Source organism: Chinchilla lanigera, unplaced genomic scaffold, assembly GCF_000276665.1.
Source record: "Chinchilla lanigera isolate Chin_1 unplaced genomic scaffold, ChiLan1.0 scaffold00014, whole genome shotgun sequence".
NCBI lineage: Eukaryota > Metazoa > Chordata > Mammalia > Rodentia > Chinchillidae > Chinchilla > Chinchilla lanigera.
Window position 1 is genome coordinate 1,436,994 of NW_004955415.1, and position 23,469 is coordinate 1,460,462.

At 35.2% G+C, this 23,469-nt stretch overlaps 1 protein-coding gene across 1 annotated transcript in view; it reads right to left on the bottom strand.

Annotated features, from left to right (window-relative positions):
• Positions 1-23,469, bottom strand: part of Fbn2 (fibrillin 2) — a gene marked incomplete at its 5' end in the record, with an annotated part of 227,883 nt that overhangs the window by 129,441 nt on the left and 74,973 nt on the right. The window contains one exon of the mRNA XM_005380550.2: positions 18,852-18,977. Within this exon, the coding sequence (XP_005380607.2) occupies positions 18,852-18,977 (126 nt within the window). The remainder of the gene's footprint in view (positions 1-18,851; positions 18,978-23,469) is intronic.

A 23,469-nucleotide genomic window follows, 5' to 3' on the forward strand; every position in this document is an offset into this window, starting at 1 on the left:
CTCCTACCTCTTTTGTCTGTAACTCACTATTATTTGTCTATTTGTTTTCCTGAGAAACTATTTTGTAGACAATAATATGTAAAATGATAACCATTGATAATTTCCTACCATTTTGTCTGTAATTTGCTAAGTCCCCCCTATTATTATGTTATCCTTCTTTTATTCTTTAAAATAAAAAAAAAAAGATAGAATGACCTTGGTTTAAGAAAAATACAAGAGTCAGAATCTAGCATGAGACACAATCTAGAAAATGAACTAATTAATGGCAAGATCAAAGCTATATAGAAAATGATGGAGTTAAGGGCAGAACTGATACATTGGTATCAGGAAAATGGGAAGATAATTCATCACAGGCAGGGAAAACAGAAAATGACACACAGTAACAGGTGAAATCTGAAGCTGGGTAAGTTAACATCACATATCTTCCGCCTCCTCAACAGAGTAACCCAGATACTACAAAACCTTTTTCTGTCTTGTTGAGACAAAAAAGGTTTCACTATGCACTTCAGGCTGGCCTTAAACTCACTTTGTAGCCCAGGCTGGCCTCAAACTCACAGCAATCCTCCTGCCTTAGCCTCCTGAGTGTTACAAAACTTAAATGTGTTTTAGAAACACCTGTACAGCTTAATAAACATGCAGAGTTTTACCTCCAGTCAAGATGGCTTAATCTTCCCCTTTCTGTTCCAAACATTTAGTACTGAGAGATGACATATAAAAAGAGAAAAGAAATCATACAGCTGGCTTCAAAATACAAGATAAATACTTCCTCACACTAGAAATAATGTTGAAAGCAGTGCGAGCTGAGACCATGGGTTTTCTGAATTCCTTTCCCAAAAGCTGAGAGTGATGGCCAGGAGACCAGGATTACACCCGCTGACAGCGTGGTATGACAACTGTGATGGCAGAAGTAGTACAGGATGGAAAGTGAATGCAGAGAACCAGTGATCCAAGAAAGACGTCTACAGGAAAGTGACAGTTACACCAAAACAGATAAACAGACCTACAAGAGGCTAGGAAATGGAAATGGACTAGTGAATTCCAGATAGAAGTGCGAGCACAAAGACAAATCAAGAACAAACATGATTTGTCCTAGAACATAAGTACATGTTAATGTGTTGGAATCAAGGTGTGTGGAGAGAAATGAGGCTAGGAAGGTAAACAGAACCATCATGCAGGATCTTTCTCAAGAGAGCGGCAAGATCAAACTTCATATAAAGATCACTGTGACCGTGGCATGGAGGAAGGATTACAGTGTGAGATGCAGGACATAGGGAGACCTCAAAGAAAGCTGTCTCAGCAGTCCAGGAGACAGACAGTGGTGATAAAAGCAGAGAAACAGATGAATTCAAAACAGGTTTAGGGAGCAGAATCTGTTCAACATCTTGGTGAGGAAATGACTGAGTTGTACCTAGATTTATGACGTGCATAAGAGAATCAACGGTTGTGCCAATCACTACCCTGGGGAACAGGAGCAATGATGGTCAGGTACATGCAGGATGTGTGTAGTGGGCCCAGGGACTGAGCCGTGCATACTGAGTTTGAGATGATGCAGAGGAGTGTACAGACCTGACAGATAATTACATATAAATATAAAAAGCTCTAGAGAGAGATCTGTGTTCCATTTTTGGGGAACCAACTGCGTGTACATGAAATGTCAGGCAAGAAAAGGAATGAAAAGGTCCACCTACTAAGTTTGGTGAAATGAGTATCATTTTACTGGTAGGAATATTTCCCAGTTTACAATGGGGTTTGGAGTAAGCCAGAGGAAATTAAAAAAGTGAATGGAATGACTATCGTAATTCCAAGCCTTGATGTAAAGAGGACGAGCACAATCAATCCTTTAAGGGGAAGATGGAAGGTAAGGGTATATCCTTGGGATGATGGAAAACATCAGGCATCATAGAGATTAGAATCAAGTGGTCTATCATTTTATTTGAATACTTCTGTGTTATTTCAGGGCTTTACTAGAGTAGGATTACATATTCTCTCTTGATCCCTTTTTTTCTGTTATCTGTTGTATTAGTCAGCTTTGCTATTGCTGGACTAAATACCTGACACCCATGACTAAAGAGTAGAGGGGAATATTTGGGTCATGGTTGCAGAGGTCTCAGTCTATGGGCAGCTGGCTCCCAGGCAGACCACGGCAGGAGGGCATGGCAGAGCAAACCTTCTCAGTTCACAGTAGCTGGGAAGCACAGTGTAGGGGAAGGGCACTAGGCACAGACAATCCAAAAGTGCCCCAGTGACCCACGTCCAGCTGGGCCCCACCTCCTAACCGCACAGTCTGCTGTGAACGGCAGTGGATTAATCCACTGAGGAGTGGACTGACTGAGAGCAGCACCTCAATTCCCCAATCACCTCTCCAGGAGTCTCTTAATTTAGGCAGGTAAATGGTTAAACCAAACCGTCACATCTCGCTATTACATACAGTAATAGAGGCAAGAGGCAATTCTATCACAAGACTTTTTCACATTACAATGACAGTTCGGAAGCTATTTCTGTTTCAAATTATCTAAAAGTTACTGATTGTAACATAAACAACATGAGCTTAGTTTTTTGGTCTACATTCCAAAATGATACTTTTTGGGAAGCACAGTCACATATCCGTGGCCCGTCTCCCTCCCTTCCTCCCTCCTTCCCTTCCCTCCCCTCTATCCTTATTTTCTCACTGCCTTCCTTTCTTTCTTCCCTCACTCCCACCATGTTTTTCTCAGAAAGCAACTTTTTTTACCTTTTGTGAATGCAACTGTAGGAAACATGAGGATAAAGTTTAAATGTAGAACATGGCCTTTTAAGACAAGACTAAATTATTCGTAAGTTTTAGAATGCTGGAGGCTTAACATTATGATGTGCGCTTCTGCAGGAGGATACTTTAACAACTGAGAAGGGGCTGTTAAACACTGTCTTTGGCAATGTATCTTCTAATCCTCCTGCTTTCCACCATTGCCTTAAAATGTTAAAATACAGGAAAGGTACGCTGAATGTCTCCCTTGATGTTGGGTAAAACTTAAAATTTCAGCAACATGAAAGTCAGGAAATTCCAAAGTTAAATTTACTATAACCATGTGGACTTGGCAAAGTTGCAAGAGTTTAGTGCTTTCTGTTCCCATTTTTCTCATTAAGCATCAGTACATTAAGGTGTAATCATAAAACCTTGAGGATTTAAAAATGTACTTTGGCATAATACATTAAGAAAATTAGTTTAAGATATTTTGATATTTTATCAATACTTTAATAATATGTTAAAATGTCATTTATTTTGTGTCTTCTAAATAAATGGCACCAAGAATAAAATCTGGCCTACATTTCATTACTCTACAGTTACTATATAAATTACTACACAAAATGAGCATTAACTTCTGTGCTTTTCATACTTACTACCATACAAGGAAACAAACTCATTGAAAATGTTATGTTTAGTCACTAGCATACATATTATGGACATACAATCCTTATAAAGAAAGTTAATCTTCAAACTGGTACAGCTGTTTTCTTGGTTTGGGCAAATTCTTAAATTTTTCCTGACATATTACATTTAAAAAATAGTTTAAAATTTAAAAGTAGCTGTGTGGTCATCAAGGCACACAGACTCTGTATATGCACAGAATACATAGTGTAGGTGTGGATACCATTCCAAGGGGTCACCCTGTACTCCCATGGAGAGGTCTGTTAGCCTATGAAGTGTACACTTTGATATTCTCAAGAAGGAGATGGAATTGTATAAATCCACTAGCATTGTATGGATATTCTTTGATATTCTCAAGAAGGAGATGGAATTGTATAAATCACTAGCATTCTCTGCGAGAAACAACAAATTCAAAATGGCTAACCGGGTGGCCTACCAATTCTGCAAGTTAACCTCATTAGCACCACACTCGAATTAGGCGAATGTACATTACATATGTGAGCTTTACCGTATGGGACAGAATTGGTGACTATCCATAAGGAATTATCTAGAGGACTGTCATGGGCACTAAAACATGTCAGTGGTGTTCACTGAGCTTGAAGGATTCTTCAGAATTTTCTGTTCCTTAAATTACTTAGGATCTGGTTTGATGATTTATACAAAAGCCAAACTCTTGTCTTTAGGCTTAAAACTCTAAATCAGGAAGTTAGACATGTCCTTGGTAGTTTAAGATTAACTGGGCGAATATAGGGTGGCAGGTTATTTGCAATTGCCCGGGTGCAAGGAGAAAGCAACTTTACTGTTTGTCTCACTGCCATTCTGCCTATTTTTGTTGATTAGTTTTTTTAAACTACCCTAGGAAATTCCAGACAGCACCCCTAGATTTTCCTGTTTCTCTCAGATGACAGACTCAGCTCAACCCAACAATCTCAAAGGTCTAATCTCTCATCTAGTAAAAGCATCTCCTCTTCCCCACTTGGACAGGGTTAGCAGCCTTCAATGAAGAAAAGAGACTGCTGATTTCTTTCTTCTACCTTTCCATCTATTCCTCCCTAGCTAGCAGTGAGTATGAACACTTTTTGGGCTACAGCGAGGAGGGGCGAGGACAGGGAGCAGTAACAAAAATCTTACTTGCTTGATGGAGTTATAAGGGGTTTTTGCCTTCTCATTCTCCTTTGCTGGTTCTTTTCAACCCCTGGATCTCTAAATCCCTTAGTGTTCCAGGCTCAGCTCTGGGCCTTCCTGTCAGAAAGGCTCTCTTGGTTGATCTTACGCAGTCTGAAGGCTTTAAATATAAAATAAAAGCAGCAGACTCCCAAATTTGTATCAGCAGCCTTGATCCTGTCCTTAAGCTGATGCAAACATACAGCTACAAATGTCTACCTACATGTTTAATACATTATCTGAGCCACCTAAAACTGAGCTTTTGGTAACCTTCTCTGTACTATACCCTGCCCACAGATGCCCTTATCTCAGTTAATGGAAACTGCAATCTTTCAATTCCCCAAACCTTAGCATTACTGGATTCTTTCTGTCTCCTACTGAAAAACTTATCTATCAACAGTCTGCTTTCTCAACCATCAAAATGTATCTGGAATTCAACTATTTCTCATCACTTCTTACTAATAACTCCCTGGGTCCAAGCTTCCATTAAATCTCAGATTATTGCACTAGTTTAAGTCTCCACACTCCCACATGTGTACCCTTATTATGTTTTTAACCACTTAGCTGTCAGAGTTCACCTTATAAAGAGAAAGTAAGATTGTTTCACTCTTCTGTTCAAAACCCTCCAATGGCTCCGACCTTAACAAGTCACAATCAAATCCAAAGTATTTACATGGCCGGTAAACCGGCATACCACCTGGCCCCAGAATGCATCTGCAGACCCATCTGTCAGTCTTATCACCACCCAGCCTCAGCCACACAGGCCTCAATGTTCCCTTGAGACCACAGGGATGCCTCTGACTTAGGCGCTGTACCTGCTGGCCCACACCGGGCATTCTGCTTCCAGAGAGCCCCAGTTTATTCCCTCATCTTCTTCAGAGATCTGTCCACGCAGCGCTGTGTCAGCGACACGCCCTGGTTACCAACTGGAGTATTCACACCCTCCTTGCTTTTCTGTAGGGTTTCACCCTAGTCTTTTTTTTTTTTTTTTCTCATGGCTTTATTACTTCTGACACAGCATAGATTTTACTTGTCTACTGTCTGTCCTTCATCTGCCCTGTGAGAGCAAGAAGTTAAGGCCTCTTTGGTTTGTTTATCCTGATGATCTTGAAAACTGCCAGGAAGTCAATAAATATATTTCTACCTGAATGACTCTAGCATCTCTCCCTTCTGATATGGTGGATCCAAACCCTACTGTATTTATTATTTTGAGGAACTTCCTGATGCTTGTCACTCACTTCTCACCAATGAACCCAGGAGTACCTCCGCTACCTGGCTGTTAGAATTCTTCAAGGATCAGCACTGTACGCAGCTGTGGAAGTGAGTGATGGGTTACTGAAGGCAAAACAACTTCCCCTTCCTTTTCCACTTTTTCTCTTCTCTCTGCTACCACACCCACTTCTTACTAGTTATGCAGATACAGAGACAGTAATTAATACAGCATAGTGATATTCCTAAAAGAACATAGTGACACTTTAATCATCTCATAAAAGAGGAGCAGATTCTAAACTACATTCCACTCATAAGATCCACACGTTTTCCTTACTCCAGAAAGTATTAGTGATTAACAGGCCACTACAAAATAGTATTCATATGCACTAATATAGAAATTTATACAAAATACATTATACTCTGAAAAAATTATAAATCTTCCATCTTAAAACTATAGGAAAATATATATAGAACAAATTCCTTTCAATCTTAAAATTTTAAGTAAATATGAGAACGTTATACTGCTTGTCTTTCTTTACTGATTAATTATGAAAAACTTTTATTCTATCACGGTAAATTAAGAAAAAGATTCCATGTGGGAGGAAAAATTATGATAATCTGATTTGCAAATAGATGTATTCTAAGAGTTTATTACATTGGATTAATTTTCTAAGCCTGCAACTAAATTTTCACAGTATGGTTTTACTAAAGTATTGGATGAGAATATTTTTTTAGTAAACTTCACATGTTTCCTATTGCAAAACAACTTTAAGAACTTCACATCTGCCATGCTTAAAATACAAGAAAATAAGAAAGCAATCTCTGGCATTTTTTCCCAAATATCATTAAAAACATTTTTGGGGGTAATTCCTTTCTTTGAATTACCTACTAATATTTTTTGCTATTTTTCTATTAAGTGTTACCTTTTTTCTTTTCTATTTCTAAGGGTTCTTTAGCTTTTTGTCTTTAGTATGAGTTGCAAATGTTTTCTGCTGTTTTGCCTTTTTCTTCTAACATTCCTTTTGATATATTTACCATGTAGTTTTTTTTCTTCATTTTTGTTTTTTTAGAACTCTTTTGAAGTGGAATACATAGTTTTTTTTTCTTTATGAATTCTAGCCTTTGAATACAAACGTATTTTTCTATGTTTTATCACAGTACATTTGCTGTTTCAATTTTTTAAAGTTTTCCATTTTTTGTTATTTTCAGCTTACCTCATTTTGTGTTGTATTCATCTGCCAAATATAACATGGTGTTTACAGCACTTTCTTATTGCTTTCATATTTATGGAAGAGCCTATTTATGCCTAGTCTATACCAGTGATTTTAGAAAGAATTTGCTTATATTTTTGTTTTTCTTGCAAAAGTATATTTAAAAATATAATGCAATACTAAATGTAATAGTACAAACAGTCTTTCAAGTGTCATGTTAATTTATGTTCCACACATTAAAGAGACAGACCCTTTTATGGATGAAAATAAAGTAGAACAATTTGGAATGATTTTATTGACACTGAGAGAATTCCTGTCTTCTAATTTCAGGAATGGCCAGTTTTCCAACTGTAGCCTAGACAACAGTAGAGAAGAATAGAAATAATAGTTATAAGCAAGAGCAGAAAAAAAGAACATAATAATTGGAGATAAGAAAGACCTAGAAAGAAAAACAGGAGCTCAATTTATTATGATCTTTGTAGGTCATTCCTGCCCCTCTGGGACTTTCTAGCAAATACAGTGGTGATCTGCATTCTACATTGGCAACATTTATTTTTAGAAATGAGTAGCTACCTAATAATAATAATAGATAATAATGTTAATAATAATGATGTTACTGATAATAAATCTTACAATGTAATTTCTTAAATTCCTCATTCAAGAACTATATTTGTTGCTAAATTCTTGAATTATCTATACTACTTTTTAATTAATATATTTCTATATGTGTAATCATTTTTAAAATATAACATGAACTTTGTTCTAATCAGTAACATTTTCAGGAAAAACATCTATAAATTACTATAAAATCTACTAAAACATCTATAAATTACTATAAAAACGTAATTCTGATGCTTTAGTTATGTTTTTGCCTTAAAACATTTTAATAGATTTTAAGTATTACAACTTTTTTTTTGACTATGGATCAGGTAAAATCATCTAGCCAGTTACTAAGAAAATAAGTGCAGAATTAGGTTGAGGAGAGATCATTTAAAATACAGGGTAAGAATAATGAAAGTCAAGAACAGTGGTTGGTAAACTACAGTTCACTGCCTGTTTAAGTGAGCACACAATATTGGAACCCCGTTCTCTCTCACTGTTCTATGGTTGTTGCAGTATGGTGGGACAGTGGCATATCTGTAACAAAGAAACTATACAAAGCCTAAAGCACTGAGTGCCTCTGATCTAGCACAGCTCTGCACTCGAGAGTGTCTCACAAGTGTCTTCAAAGTTTTCACCAATTTACAGAATTGAAACTGGCAATCATAATTCCAGGTGAGGGTTTGCACAATGGAAGTTTGGGACATTATTTGGAAAAGTACCCTCTAAAAGAAAGCTTTCTTCCTCTATCAGAGGATTAGAAAATGAAGATCCACATAGGCATTTTAGTTAAACTGAGGCACTAGTTTCATAAGTGCTTCTTTTATAATTATGAAATACTACAGGTTAGGTTACAGAAGATATTTTTACTATAATCCTTCACACAGTTTGGAACAAAGTGGCTTCTTTACTTCTATGTGGCAGAATCATGGTATTTTAGCACTAACGAAAGAAGGGAAGTTTTGATTTACTGCCACATTTACAATCATCTGGCAGCATTTTCAAGCATGCAGAACGTGAAACCTATAGGTAAAGAATATGTTTATGCTTCAGATTAGCATCTGTGCCAGCTAAATTAATTCATACTAAACTTACTATAATAGCATAACACTACTGACAAACAGTGCTCGAATTCTCAACCATTCACCAGAATTTCAGCCAGGCTAGGAAAACCAGCCTGCATCCAGCTTTTCATTTGTCTTGTATGTGCTGTTACTAACTAAAAAAAAATATACCTTGGATAGTTTTCACAATTAAACTGAAATGTGAAATGTGAAAAAGACATATTAATATGTAAAATATGAAACCACAGCCCTTCAGGAAAACTAAAGCTTACATCAAAACAGAGTAACTCATTTAATATCCCCATGGTATTTTTCAAACCTTTTTGACGTTCTAACTAAATTTATTTATGTACGTAAATTTTTTACCCTTTCAAATAACGATTATTTACAATGATGATATTCTAGACATAAGTAAAATAGCCACATAGGTATTGGAAGGAATAATCTGCCTGAAGTTGTCACCCATACAGCAGTTAACTATAGCTAAAATTTTCACAATTACTTGTAACACCCTTTAAATACATATAATTGTACTAAAGTCTAGTAAAGGCAGAGTAAGGAAGGAAAACACTTTCCAGGGAAATATGAAAGAATTGTGATAAAATAAGGAGAGAGTCTTGGCCTGGGATTAAGAAAGATAACTCACACATTATCACAGCTTAATTTATATTTTTAATAAGAATGTAAGTAAAGTAAACAGATATCCCATAAACGCTTTCAACAGGCATTCCCCATTTTCTCATGGTAGTGAATAAAGCACATGCAAGGCCAGTAAGTGACCACATCACAAGAAATACTTTCCTGGACCTAGGTATTATATTTCCAGTTTGTTATAGTTTTACTTGACTACAACAGGATATTTCTTTGGAGTAGACTAATTTCCTTCAGGCACTGAGCCATGATAATTGTCAGATTATTCTCTTCCCTCTTATTTTCCTTCCCTTCTTTTTCTTTCCCTTTCCACCTTTTTTCTAGTCCAGAGAAACTAAAGATACACATATAAATATATCTTTAAAACTAGCACTTTATTTTGACCTATGCTATTTTCTTCATTTCCACTTTGAAAGAGCAATTATTTAGTAAATGGAATTAAAATCTAGTGAACAATTACTTAACAGGCAAAATGCAGCAATCATCTATAGAAAGTGAAGTGAAATGAAGACACATTTTAGTTTATTCCTTTTCTTTCTAACATCGAAGTTCAAACCTTTCATCAGGCCATTTCCTTCTAGGTAGAATAGGTTCCCATGTCTCTGAGAAAGGTGTTTGGGAGACTCTCAGCATTTCCAGTGATCTTCAGCAGAAACTGAACTAGAAGAATTATGTGAATTACTTTACCAGGCTTTTTTCCATATTTTTAAGAAGGACTTAAACATAAAATGGCACTGGAGAAACAAACTGGTTTCCAACATTTGGGAAAATTTCCCTGAATCCAATGAAGTACAATTTCCTGACCAGTGTCTTACGTTACATAAATTACATCCTCTGGGTCTCAAATGTCCATTGCTGTCATTTGTGTGAAACTGGGTGGGGGGAGTAAAAACAGGCTGAGACCAGTCAGGAACTAATGGGTAACCTTAAATCCTTAGCTCTCCTTTCGTTCATCATCCTCACAGACAATTTAGCATTGCCCATTGATCCTTTCCTCAGAGTAGGCAAACATATGCTCCAGTAAGTCAGTTTTGTTATTTTAATTTTTTTGCTAGCTTTAAAAAAGCTTTTTTTGGAAACTGCACTAAAAGTCCTAATTAACTGATACATGAGAAAAACTCAGCTTTTCTGCACTGTACCTGCTGGTCTTTAACAAGCACAGAAGTCCTAAACGCTCTATCTTACACAATATGCATGAAAACATCAGGCATTGAGCTGTGATCCTGCCTGCTGCAAGGCACAGGGGCTGCTCTGCTGAGTGCAGGTCCTGACATCTGAGCACGAACGGTGGGGTATGGACACTTGGCTGTCTTCTCTCCCCACACTTACTTTCTGAGCTGTGCTTCAAACTTAAATTTGCCATTTGTCTGTACAAATTTCCTCTTGTTTGGGGCATAAAATATCTTTTAAAAATTTTGTATAAATTGGATCTTTCACATTTTGATTCACTGCCTAGATCAAAACCATTCTTTAATTCCTAAAGCATAACTTTTGTTGACTGTCTTTTGGAATATATATATGCATATATATATATATATTTAGAGATTTTATATTGATAATGATGATACTACCCACTATGGCTCAAATAGAGAGATTTTTTTCCTCTAGGCCTTCACAGAAAACTGTTCTGTGGAAAAGTGCATTAAACCAATTTGTTAGGTTAATATTAAAGAAATGACATCACTTTGGTAAGTCCCCATATTGCTGTTCACTGTTATGATTTAGATCTAAAATATACCCCCAAACCCTTATATTCAGTGGTGGGGTTCCTGAAAGGTGATTCGATCATGGGAACACTGTACTCACCAGTGGACTGATCCACTGGTGAGTTCATAGCTGAACACGCTGTTAAGAGATGAGGACTAGTTGGAAGGGCAAGTCACTGGGGGTGCAACCTGAATGAGTATATTCTTTTCCCAGGTGCCTCCTCACTCCCCCTGCTTCCTGGCCACCAAGGTACGAACAGCTTTCTTCTGCCATGCTCTTTTACCGTGGCATTTCTGCCTTAGAGCCAGCCAGCCATGGACTGAACTCACCCAAAACTGTGAGCCAAAAAAAAACCTTTTCCTATTTTACATTACAGATGTTGAGTATTTTGTCCTAGTAATGGGAAAATGACTAATACATTCACTAATACTTTCAAGGCAGTGTTGAAGGAAGTTGATTGTGGTAAGAAACTGAAGACTTAGGCAACTTCTGATTAATAAGTTAGGAAGTGATAAATGTTAATTCTGTCTTTTTTGTCAGCTTAGGGCATGCTTGGCTGTCCCTCTAGAGTCCTTATCTTTTCCCTGCTAGTCACTCTTTCTTGGATTTGACATTTTCGTGTACAAGACACAGAGGAAGCGTCTAAATATCAGTCTGATAACACTACGGCCAAATAGTTTACCAAAGCATAAGTGCTTCTGATTTCCATTTTAGATCTAACTCAATACACGTTTTCCAGATAAATTTGTATTAATTTCTAAGCTATTTACTTATCTGCCCAACATAAATGCATCATAAAAGTAGGTTCCTCAGTGAAAAGAACTTTTATTATCAATTCATCTGATTATAATTATCTTTAATTTTTGAATAAGCAGCATATTTATGTGATTCAAAGTAAAAAACTTAGGTTAGAATATTCAATACACAGATTTCTTCCCTCCCCATTTCCAAGTTGACCAATTTCCACCCTCTAAAATACCCAGTGACACAGATTTCCTAACATCCTTCCATGCACATTTTGTGTATAAACAAACTTTTTATGAAAATTTTTTACAACTTGTTGTTGACATATAACTATTTATCTTAGACTCAATTTTAAATACAGTGTTCAAAATATTTTTAAAAGATGAAGTATTTCCCACTCTATGCATGTTTTGTAATTTAATCAGTCCAATCTACTCTTCTATGTATTTTGTTTACTATATACTGCTATTACAAAATAAGACAGAAAAATAACTTTATTAAAGTCAATCATTTATTAAACTATGACTATAGATAAAAAACTTTCTGGAGGGGCTGGGGATTTAGCTCAGTGGCAAAGTGCCTGCCTTGCAAGCGCAAGGTCGTGAGTTCGGTTCCCGGTACCGGAGAAAAACCAAAAAAAAAAAAAAAAAAAACTTTCTGGAATTAAAACTAATGGATTAATAGAAATATTCCTATTATCTTATCAAGATTTATAAACATATGTGTCATCCAACACTGTGCCCAATACTTTTCCACTAGAGTTTTTATTAAATTTTACAGTAAAAATAGGATCTCAGTTTTGTATTGTGATCGCTTACTCTATCGAATGATAAACAGCTTTTAGCACATTTTCTGCTCCCTCGTATTTCCCATGTTGATAACAGTCAATTCAATAGTTAAACACTATTTTCTTTTGGTATTTCCTTAATTGATTTGTAGAACTTCTTTACACATGAAAAAATGCATCTTTATCTGTGTTATGTTCTGCAAATGTTTTTCTCAGCTTATCACCTTTTATTTTTGCTGTAAGAGATTTTTTATTTCATTATCATAGGATTTATTTTATGCAGTGGAACTTACCAATTTATTCCTCTGTAGCTTTCAAGTTCACAACATATTGACCCATGCTTCCTCAGGTCTCACACTATATTAAAATTTTAATGATTAGTTTTAATACCACTGTATTTCTCTTGATGATATTTGTATATTTGACTTACTTAAGATTTATCTTGGCCTAAAATGTAATATGTGGATGCAAATTTCTCTTCTTTCAAATGATTTCCAGTCATTTCAGCATCACTCATTGCATACTTGACCTTTTCCCCTATTGGTTTAAATACTACACATTTTAGTTCTTTTACTGGAATTTGTATTGCATCCTTTGAGCTACTTATGTGCTATTAGCACTGTAACCTAAATATTTTATGTTTTAAGAAGTTTTAGTATCTGGATGGGTTAGTTCTTTACTCTTTAAAAAACTGCTGTCTTATATTTCCATAGAAATGGTGTAGAGTACTTAGATATTCTAAAACTATTACTTTAAACTATTGCTACTGGATCCTTTCTAGTATACAAAGATGGAATTCATTTCCCCTTTCTTGACTCAAAAGTTACAGAGAATGGATTAATTCCATATAATGGTACACAGTAAATTTTCATTGTAATGAACAGAAAATATGAGTACAATCCATTAGCTGAATATCTAATACCTCGGTTACAGAGGCAGCAGAGTACAAGTCAGTGGGGAGGGTTAGCTTTCTCAAGCATTACCCCTTGTGGATAACCTTCCCAAAAGCTCCATGGAACCAGCTAAGCAGAAGTGTTCAGTTGGTCAATCTGAGTAGAAAGCTGAGGTGGTGGCTCTCCCAGGTCTTATATATGTCAGACTGTAAGGACACAATGGGAAGGTGCTCCAAACAATGAGGGCTAAGATTTATAAACAGGACTGAAGGTCAATGTTCTACATTTGTTATCATTTCAGGGCAGTAAGAAAATGCTTGTTTCAGTTACAGTCTCTACAGCCAGAGTCAAGACCTAATTCTGGCTTTGCTAGATATCCCAGAATTCTACCATAAAGTACAACAGGCAAAGGCAGAACCACACTCCTATTGCTCCTGCCGACTCAGCAGGTTCCCCCTCTCAGGGCATCCTTGAATGGAGTGTGTGCTGCCTGATTTTCCACCTTCATCTGGTCAACAGCACTAAGAGTAGAATCTGTCCAGGAGCAGAGGCTCTGGAGGTCATACTCTGGCTCTGCTGTGCTTACCTACATAATCTTGAGGAAGTTAGTTGGCGTCTCTGTGTCTCAGTTTTTTCATCTGTAAAGGGAGTCGACAGCAACCAGTCTCAACCCTTGTGTGAAGATTTAACAAGATAACCCATGTGATATGGTTTCAGTATTTTGTAGAATATATTACCTACTCAGTGAATATTAGCTTTTATTATTGGTACATATATTTTGCTAGTAGAGGCCAGAAAAATAGTTAAAATGTGTTAAGTGTCAGAGGAATAAATTATTTGATATCAAGGGATTTTAGGTAGGCAGCCCTGGCTGTCTCATTCATGAGCAGGAAATAGTATATATGTTTATAGTGTTATAAGTTTATTTTAAAGAACTTAAAGATGATATTTTGCATTTTTTTTAAACTAGTGGTCTCAAAATTCTTACCTACTTCCAATGTTAACATTCTCCTTACTTTCTTCTCCATCTTAATTCATGATTTCCTCTGTGAGGAATATTGTATTTATTATTTATTTTAAAATTGTTATATTTTTGGTAATGTGAGTATAAGTAAATACTTTTCATGCTAGTATGTAACATTTATTTTCCAGGGTTTATCAAAGCTGTTAGAATAGCTGCAAAAGAGACTGTGCCAACAAGTTTTATGAGTTGCATGAGCACACATAAATATATTTGTTGTTACAGATCTCAAACAACACAGTGCTGTGTTAACAGAACATGGCTAAAGACTCTTCAGAATAAATTTAAAAGAACTATGTGAAACATAAAGAACCACTGAAGGGAAACCTTCCAATACTCTGATGTTCTTTTCCTGCCTTTCATATAAGCCAGGAAAGAATAACAAGCTCAAGAAACGTTAAAGAAGGTATGGTCTGGAAGAGGGATCATGTAAGGACATCTGGCACCTACTCACGTTTTATCCATGTGGAAGGGACTGAAAATGAACACATTTCATTTTATAAGGGAAAATGGCAGTCTTCAAATGTGCCATTCCATATTGTATTGCTCTGTTTTAATTCTCTTACCTAAATTCAATAGGCAGTTGGATAAATGAATGTTTCTGCAGAGTAAGTAACTGAAACAACCTTCTCTTTGGATGTAAAGAAACACTGTACTCCACCTAAGAATCTTTTTGCTTGCTGTATGACAGAAATAAGAAATAACATTTTGGAGGAAAACTGATTTTTCCAAAACACACACACACCCTCCAATATATATTCCTGCTTTTGGCTCAGGTTTACTTAGATCGTGTTCTATACATGAATATGAGATTTTAAAAAAAAAAATCTCACAGACCACTGATATAAAACAAATTAAACTTCCATGATAGATATTGAAGCCATGTCTCAAGTATTACATTAAAAGACAAATACTTCTCCTACCACTTAAAATTTTACTATAAACTATACATTCTCAAATTTGAAATTTTGTCAGATGAGGCCTTTCACAATAAAATTTCAGTTAGAAAGACACACTAATAAATTAGCAGAAAACATTTCCATTTTTAAGACAGAAAACAAAGTTTCCAAAGCTGAGAAGCAACAGCTGCAGGTGATCAAAAAGACCCTATGACAACAAACTGCATTTAATATTTATGCTTCATCTCTCAATGCCAGCCAGAGCAAAACCATACTATTAAGAAGACGAAAAGTAGTCAGAATAAAGTAAAAAAAAAAAAAACTCTTGCTGAAGATCATTTCCCTCTTTCCAAATACAGTTTTAACTTTGGACCTGCATTTTGCCTTCTTTTTGGAGAGTCATCCAAAAAAATTAACTTATTGTATACTCCACTCCTAATAAATTACCGTGTACTACATGCCAGAAGCTGTTCTTGGCTCTGGGATACAGCACTAAACAAGATAGAGCTTCTGTACTAAAGATACTATTCAAGGGGTGGAATGAGACAGTCAGTAAGTACACACATGAAATATTGAGAACAGATTTGTTATAAAATAATAAGCTAACTTTGCAGTTTCATGTTCAAAATGCCACCATTTTTCCAAACACTCAGTGCCCAAATACTGGAGTTACCTTTCTTAATTTTGAACATACCTGTAACTCATAGATTTTAAAAAAGGTTTCTTTAGAGAATTTCATTAATCTATAATGGAAATACAAAGCATGCTATAATCAAAACAAGAAGGGCATTATCTTAAACTAAATCTGCCAATACACTGTATTTTATGTTCACATTGCAAATCATGTAAGAAATTGAAATGATTTGCCATTGACAGTAGGTAAAAAGTACTTGCTATGGTTGTATTTTTATTTAGAGCAAATATTAATTTTAAATTTATGGTAACATTTTTATACTGTTACTAACCTATATGTAAGCAGACTGCAATTCAAAACCTGTTACTAAATGTAGCAATAGTTTTATAGTCTTTCCTGATATATTTTACTACCAGTTACACTAACATGCTTTTTTCCATAAAATTTTATATGGGTAAATAGAACTTACTCTTCTATACAAAGAAACAGTATTACTCTCAAAGAAAATTGGTAATGGTCACTTTAAGACACATCTAAATAAATACGACCTTTCCAAGGAAAGTCTTCATGAGGCCTTAGATTTCAAATTCTAATCACCACTTGTTCTCGTTCTGCTATTCCTCATAAATCCCAAGTACTGCATCACATAATTCTGGGTAATGGTTAAACGGATTCGGCTGCCAGAACAGGAAGCAAGGAAAAACATGATTGGACTCAAACCTCTGGGTGTGCTCACATTAAATCAATAGCCCCTATTCCTACAAAACACAGAAAAGTGGCAAATAAAGAGTTGGACTGTCTTCCTCCAAGCTCTGGCTTGGCTCAGTACATGGCTTTGATGAAATGTGATGTAGAAAAGGCTTACTCCATTTTCAGTTGAGAAGAAATCCATTGTTTGTTGTGCACTGGAAATGTCCCAACCACTATAATCGGTCAGAGGTGCGCCTTCTCGCCTATGATCAAATACTCTTTATGTTCCTAAGGACATCATGCTCGGGTCCAGTTTGGAAAATAGTTCGTAAATCATGGAGAGGAATGACAAAATGTTGAGCAATAGAATCAACCCTCAAAAAGCAGGGAAAACACAAACAAGGAAATAACTGCACTTTCTATAGATCCCTGAACTGCTGATCCAATGAATGTGTTAATTCTGGTAACTTAGATAAATTTTCTCCGTCTCATAAGTATTTTTCTTAACTTTTTCATTATACACGGACTTCAGTGATCAACACTGTATTGAGGTAGCACACTATGAGGTCATTTTGCAGTTTCAGAAACTTTTATTTGGTCTTTAAAATAATCAACTACATTTTGGTCACCTTTTTATGAGGACCATCAAATTAACCTGCAATTCTATAAAATATATATAACTATAAAGACCAATTTGTTTTGTTTTGGTTTTTCTCCGGTACTGGGAACCGAACTCACGACCTTGTGCTTGCAAGGCAGGCGCTTTTGCTGCTGAGCTAAATCCCCAGCCCCATAAAGACCAATTTGGACTTGATTATAAACAAACTGTAGCAAATGAAAAATACAGGATGATATTTCCAATGAGTTTATGGGACTAGGGTTCCTAGTGCTAAAACAACAGCATGTGTACCCCATAATACCTCTATCTAGTAACATAGGTTTTTTTCCTAACTTTTTTTTTTTTTTTTTCCGGTACCGGGAATCAAACTTACGACCTTGCGCTTGCCAGGCAGGCACTGTGCTGCTGAGCTGAATCCCCAGCCCCCTATCTTGTATAATTAAACTCTGGATATTTTTCTGCAAAGGACAGCAATCTTTATAACAACTGTACAATAAAAAATAACAAAAAATACTGCCTTTTGGAGAGGGAAAAAAAGAAAAGAATCTGCATTAATAAGAATGCTTATATCATAACAAAGGAGAATATTTATACTTCCTTCTCTTTCAAAAAATACATTAAAGGAAATAAATTGATTTAAATAGTATGAAAACTGGAACAATAAGCATTAAAATTCAATATTGCTAGAAGCAACAAAATATTCTAAGTATCTGTGTTCACCGGAGTTGCATGCATTTATAATCTTTAATGTTGATGAAACTTACATTTCAGTATCATAGTATCTATATCTTATAGTCCAGAAAATTATTATTATTTTTTGTCGTTTTTTTTTTCTGGTACCAAGAATCGAACTCATGATGTCACGCTTTCCAGGCAGGCGCTGCGCCGCTGAGCTAAACTCCCAGCCCCCCTCAGTAAATTATTAATTTAAATCTCTAAGCAAGCTATTAATTTGGGGGGGGTACCAGGAATTGAGCTCACTACCTCACGCTTGCCAGGTAAGCACTGTGCCACTGAGCAATATCTCCGGCCCCTCATTCTTTCGTAAGATATATGGTAGTAAATTTTAAAATCTTCCTGAGCTGTTTATGTCTGCTTTTTCACTTTTGTGGCTATTAAAATATTTTATTTATAATATATAACATGGTGTCAGCTAGTAACATATCATTGTACACATGATGCTATATTCTGCTTGGAGTTCTTTTCTCTACCCCAATTTTAATTTTTGAAATTATTTCATAGGTGAAGTGGGAAATTACTTCATTAGGAAAAAATACAAATGGCTAAATTACTCCTGCGGTCACTAGTACCCAGTGACTGAGGTAACAAACAAGATGCAAAATGTTCACTGCTTCTTTCCAAATCAAACCCTCTAAGGCTACCATACACAAACGGATACCTAAATATGGCAAGTTATTTACCTGTACTTTTACATTAAAATGAGGCATAATGGTTACGAAGAGGAGGAGTCTTTAGAATTCCAAATGAAGTCTTGCTTTCCTCCAATTCAAAGTCAAGCTTTAAGCGTGTCCCGGAGATAGAGACTCACCTTCACATTTCTGTGTAGTTTCGCTCTGCTTGTGACCCGCAGGACATCTGCACTCAAAAGAGCCCACTGTGTTGATACAGTTGCCTCCCTGGCAAATGCCTGGGATCGCCTGGCACTCATCCACATCTGTAAGGAGAAATTGTTTTCAACATAGATACAATTTGTTTTCAGGACATTCACATCTATTTTTTAATGGCTAGAAGAAATTCAGCTATTCTCAACAGAAAGAAGTGAGGGAAGTGGGACCCCTTCACATGTGTAAGATTTATATAAGTGATACTATGTTATACTAGGTCTTGTTTTACTTAACTTTTTCTCTTGAAATTTGGCTTTTAAGATCCATCCACATTGTTATGTGGCCAGTCTGTTAGTGTGATGTGCTAACACTTTTTGTTTGCTCACTCTCCTAGTGATGGACACCCAGGCTAACTTCCCAACACCTCAACACATGATACAATGAATGTCGCCACTGCACTTCTTCATGGGGTTGAATGTGTACTTTGAGCAGAGACTCTTCCTCCCTCTGCTGTAGACCCAGATCAGAATTAGGAGATCACAGGTTATACACACACACTAACGTGCCCAGTAGACGCTTCTTCAGGACACCTGAAACAGTCTTCACACCACTAACAGTTTATGAGGATTCTCTGCTGTTATAGGATTTCTGTATTTTCTTTTCTGCTAATATGTGACATTATCATCTCGTATCCTAATTTTTTGACCTAACAATTGTAAAGAGATATTATTACTTTAATTTTCATTTCTCTAGTTACTACACTTACTAAACTTATCTGTGCATCTTAAAGTTGGGTATTTGCATTAAGACCTGATTTCATGTTGCTTACAAGGAATCTATTTAGACATTTTAAGAAGTAAAAGGATGGAAAAAATATATTAAATACTCATTAATCAAAAGAAAGCTGGACTGGCTACCAATATTATAGGAAGTGCTTATCAGAACAAGAAATATTACCAACAGTAGAGAAGGTCATTTCATTCATAATGACCAAAGGTTCAATTCATTAAGAAGATACAGCAATGCTAGCTGTGTGTGTATTGATGATTAAATGTTCAACACCTGGAGCAAACAGAATGTAGGTAGATGGAACTAAAAAGAGAAATAAGCAAATCCACAATTGTAGCAGAAATTTTTACAGTCCTCTCTTAATAACTAATAGAACACAGAGACTAAATATCAGCAAGAATAAGATTTAAAATATACTTTCAACCAACTTGTCCCAACTGGCATATACAGGACACTCTATGCATTTTAGCAGGCATGCATGCTTACCAACTGCACACAGAATATCTGCTCCCCTAAATTCTATGAACATGTAAAAAGACTCATTAAATATAAAAGAGGACTAAAGTTATCCAAGGTACATTCTCTAAACAGAACAACATTAACTAGAAATTAATAATGGAGGAAATCTAAAACATTCTCAAATACTTGGAATTTAAATACACTTTGAAATAATGCATGGGTGAAAGGAGAAAACACTAGGAAAACTAGAACTTATTTTGAATTAAATTAAAATGAAAATACATATCAAAAATGTGTGGGATACAGCCAGTGTGATACCGACTAGAAGTACAGCATTACAAGATCATATAATAAAATAGAAAGTTCTACACTTAGCAATCCTACATTTTCCTACTAATACACTGAAAAAGAACTGCAATTTAAACTCAAATAAAATTAAAAAAAATGATAAAATACAGAAGAGACAAAAATAGAAATAATGACTACAAAGTATGGCCTTCTGGAAATATAAGTAAAACTGATAGATCTCCATCAATACTGACCTAAAAAAAGAAATGAATTACCAAGGAAAGAAATGAAATATTGAAGAATGAGAATGAACACATCACTACAGATTCTACAGAGATTAAAAAGGTCAGATGGAAGATTATGAACATTACTGCGCTAAATTCAATAATGAAGACATTACAATTTCCTTGAAACCCACAAATACCAAGGCTGAGTCAAGAACAGATATCTGAATAGTGGAACATCTACTAAAGTACTTTGATTCATACTTTTTAAAATATTCACACAAAGAAAACTTCATGCCTCCATGGCTTTACTAATGAATTCTGTCAAACAGTTAAGGAAGAAATGATATCAATTTTACGCAGATTCTTAGAGAAAAAAGGAGAGGGGTCATTGCATTATCACAGTGGGCTAACATCTCTCTGACATCAAGGCCAGACAAATCCATCCAAGAAAATCAGACAAAAGAATAACATCTCTCTGAAAAAGGGACTCAAAAATAGTTAAAAATTTTAAGTCAATTTCAGCAGTATATAAAAGTTTAACACATCATGAACAAGAGCGACCAGGAATTTAAGTTATTCTTAAAACATTCAAACATCAGTATGATTCATAATACTAACAGATTAAAGAAGAAAAAGCATATAATTATCCTGTGGATATGAGTAAAGGAAGTGACAAAATTCAACCCTTATTCAGGATTTTTGAAATCTCAGTACATTAAGAACACAAGGGACCTTCTTCAATTCAAAAATAAATTGAGTATACACAAAAACTACAGGAGGTATACTAAAAAAGTTTCAAAAATCCTTTGCTTTAGAGTTTTTGAAATTTTCTTCTAATCAATTTATACATTTGTCTTAATTTCTTTATGAGGTAATACTTGAATTCAGTATTTTTGACACTGAACATAAAATAAATATATAAGGCTATGCATTATGTTATAATCTATTCAAACTGACAACTTAATATAACAGTTCTACTAATGTTATATATTTAAAAAATTTTTAAAGAGAAAGATAAAAATGAAAGAAATAACCACTGATACATAAGTTAGCCATATCTTCTCTTAGGTTTTTATTTGCACACTCACAGTGCTGGGCTGTTCATTTCACAAGAAGGAGGTCGTATCACACAAGTTGTTCTCTTTCTCATTTTTTTGGTTTCATTAAAAAATATGTTGTGAATACATCACTGGGTCAGATTTACTCTTATTTTTGATAAGCTCATAAATTTAGGGTATCTTAGTGGGTAATTCAGAAAATTCAAATTTACAGTATTTTGGCAACTTTATCATTCTATCTCATTTTAGCTGTCTATAAAATTAATTACAACAGTTTCATGCATTTTTGTAGTGAAATTAAAGCAAAATTCAATGTTGTAATGATAGATATCTGATCCAAACAAAAAACAACTGGAATGAAATATATGGCAGAAAGTTTATATTTTGAGCAGTTTAGTTCCAAGCATTTCAAACTTCATTATTTGAAAATGTACTGCATGCCCATCCTGATTACAGTGTGGTATAAAGCATCCCTAGACACTTCTTTTACTGGCAGATAAGTAGAGAAAGACTACCATGATATAAAAGCTGAAAAACGAGGCCAAACATATAAATCCCTTAATACTATTCATAAAGTCTTAAACTATACACTTAGTAAATTCAGTAATTTTTCAGGATAAACTAATCCTACATTACAAGGTTTATTTTGTCACGGCCTAGAATGTATTTTCCTAGAAAGATAAAGAAAACTTGTATTTCTGAAGTCTCCTCGACCATGCAGGTATTTGGAAATCATTTTTTTTTAGCTAGATCAAGGTTGTGATTTTAAAAAAACATGACTAAAGTAGTCACATAGAAATGATGAACTTAGACCTAGATGCATATACCACAAGCAAACATAAAAAGCCACAGATCCTTTAAGTACACAAGTTTCTACATCTTCAAAGTCTTAGCATAAGCAACTACTAACAACTGACTTTGCACTGTCCAGAACGCACTGATGTATTTCTCTTCATCCTTCAATTCAGGCACAGACATCTTATTTCTTTAAATGTTGAACTATTTCAAATCTCATGTAAGGATTTTATGAACTAGAACTAACTCTTTTGAAATTTAAACCTTATACATTACTTCAGTCCTTGTCTATTAAAGTTACAAATAATGAAACAAAACAATAATAATTATAGCTTATAAACTCATTTATTCTCCAGCTTCTACAAAAACTTGCCCTAAAAGATGAAACTTATTTTATTATATAAATTAATATTGGATGGTATATTACTTTTAGTTCATGTCCAAATATGGTAAAATATGTGCACTGGCATAGGCATATAAAAACAGTTTATCTAATTTATATGTGTAGGAGCAAAGGACCACAGAAATTGTTATAGTTGATAATATCTACTTTTTAACTTTTTCTGTTGCCAAATTAGTCACACTTTAATACAGAAGTTCTTGTTTTTAATGCTCTGTACATATAAGTAAATGTCATATAAAGTATAGCAATTGAAGATTAGTATATCTCTGTCACCAACTGATAAATACAGTCGATCAATACAGCTGGAATCCCCATTCATGTCTGACACACAAAATTCAAACACTGAAATCATCAGCACAATAAGCAAATATCTGTTATTTGACAACTGTTGGATGCTAATCTTCTAAAAAAATAGAACTTGTTTCTGTCTCAATGCTCATTATCACAACACACGCCACCATCGTTTTCCAGCTCTTGAAGTCAGACACCTAGGAGATGAAGTTGGAATTTCCCTGTTACCTGCCTTGCACCATTCCATCAGCAACCAGTGCTTCCTTCCCAGTACTGTGTCTCAAGGCTTCCC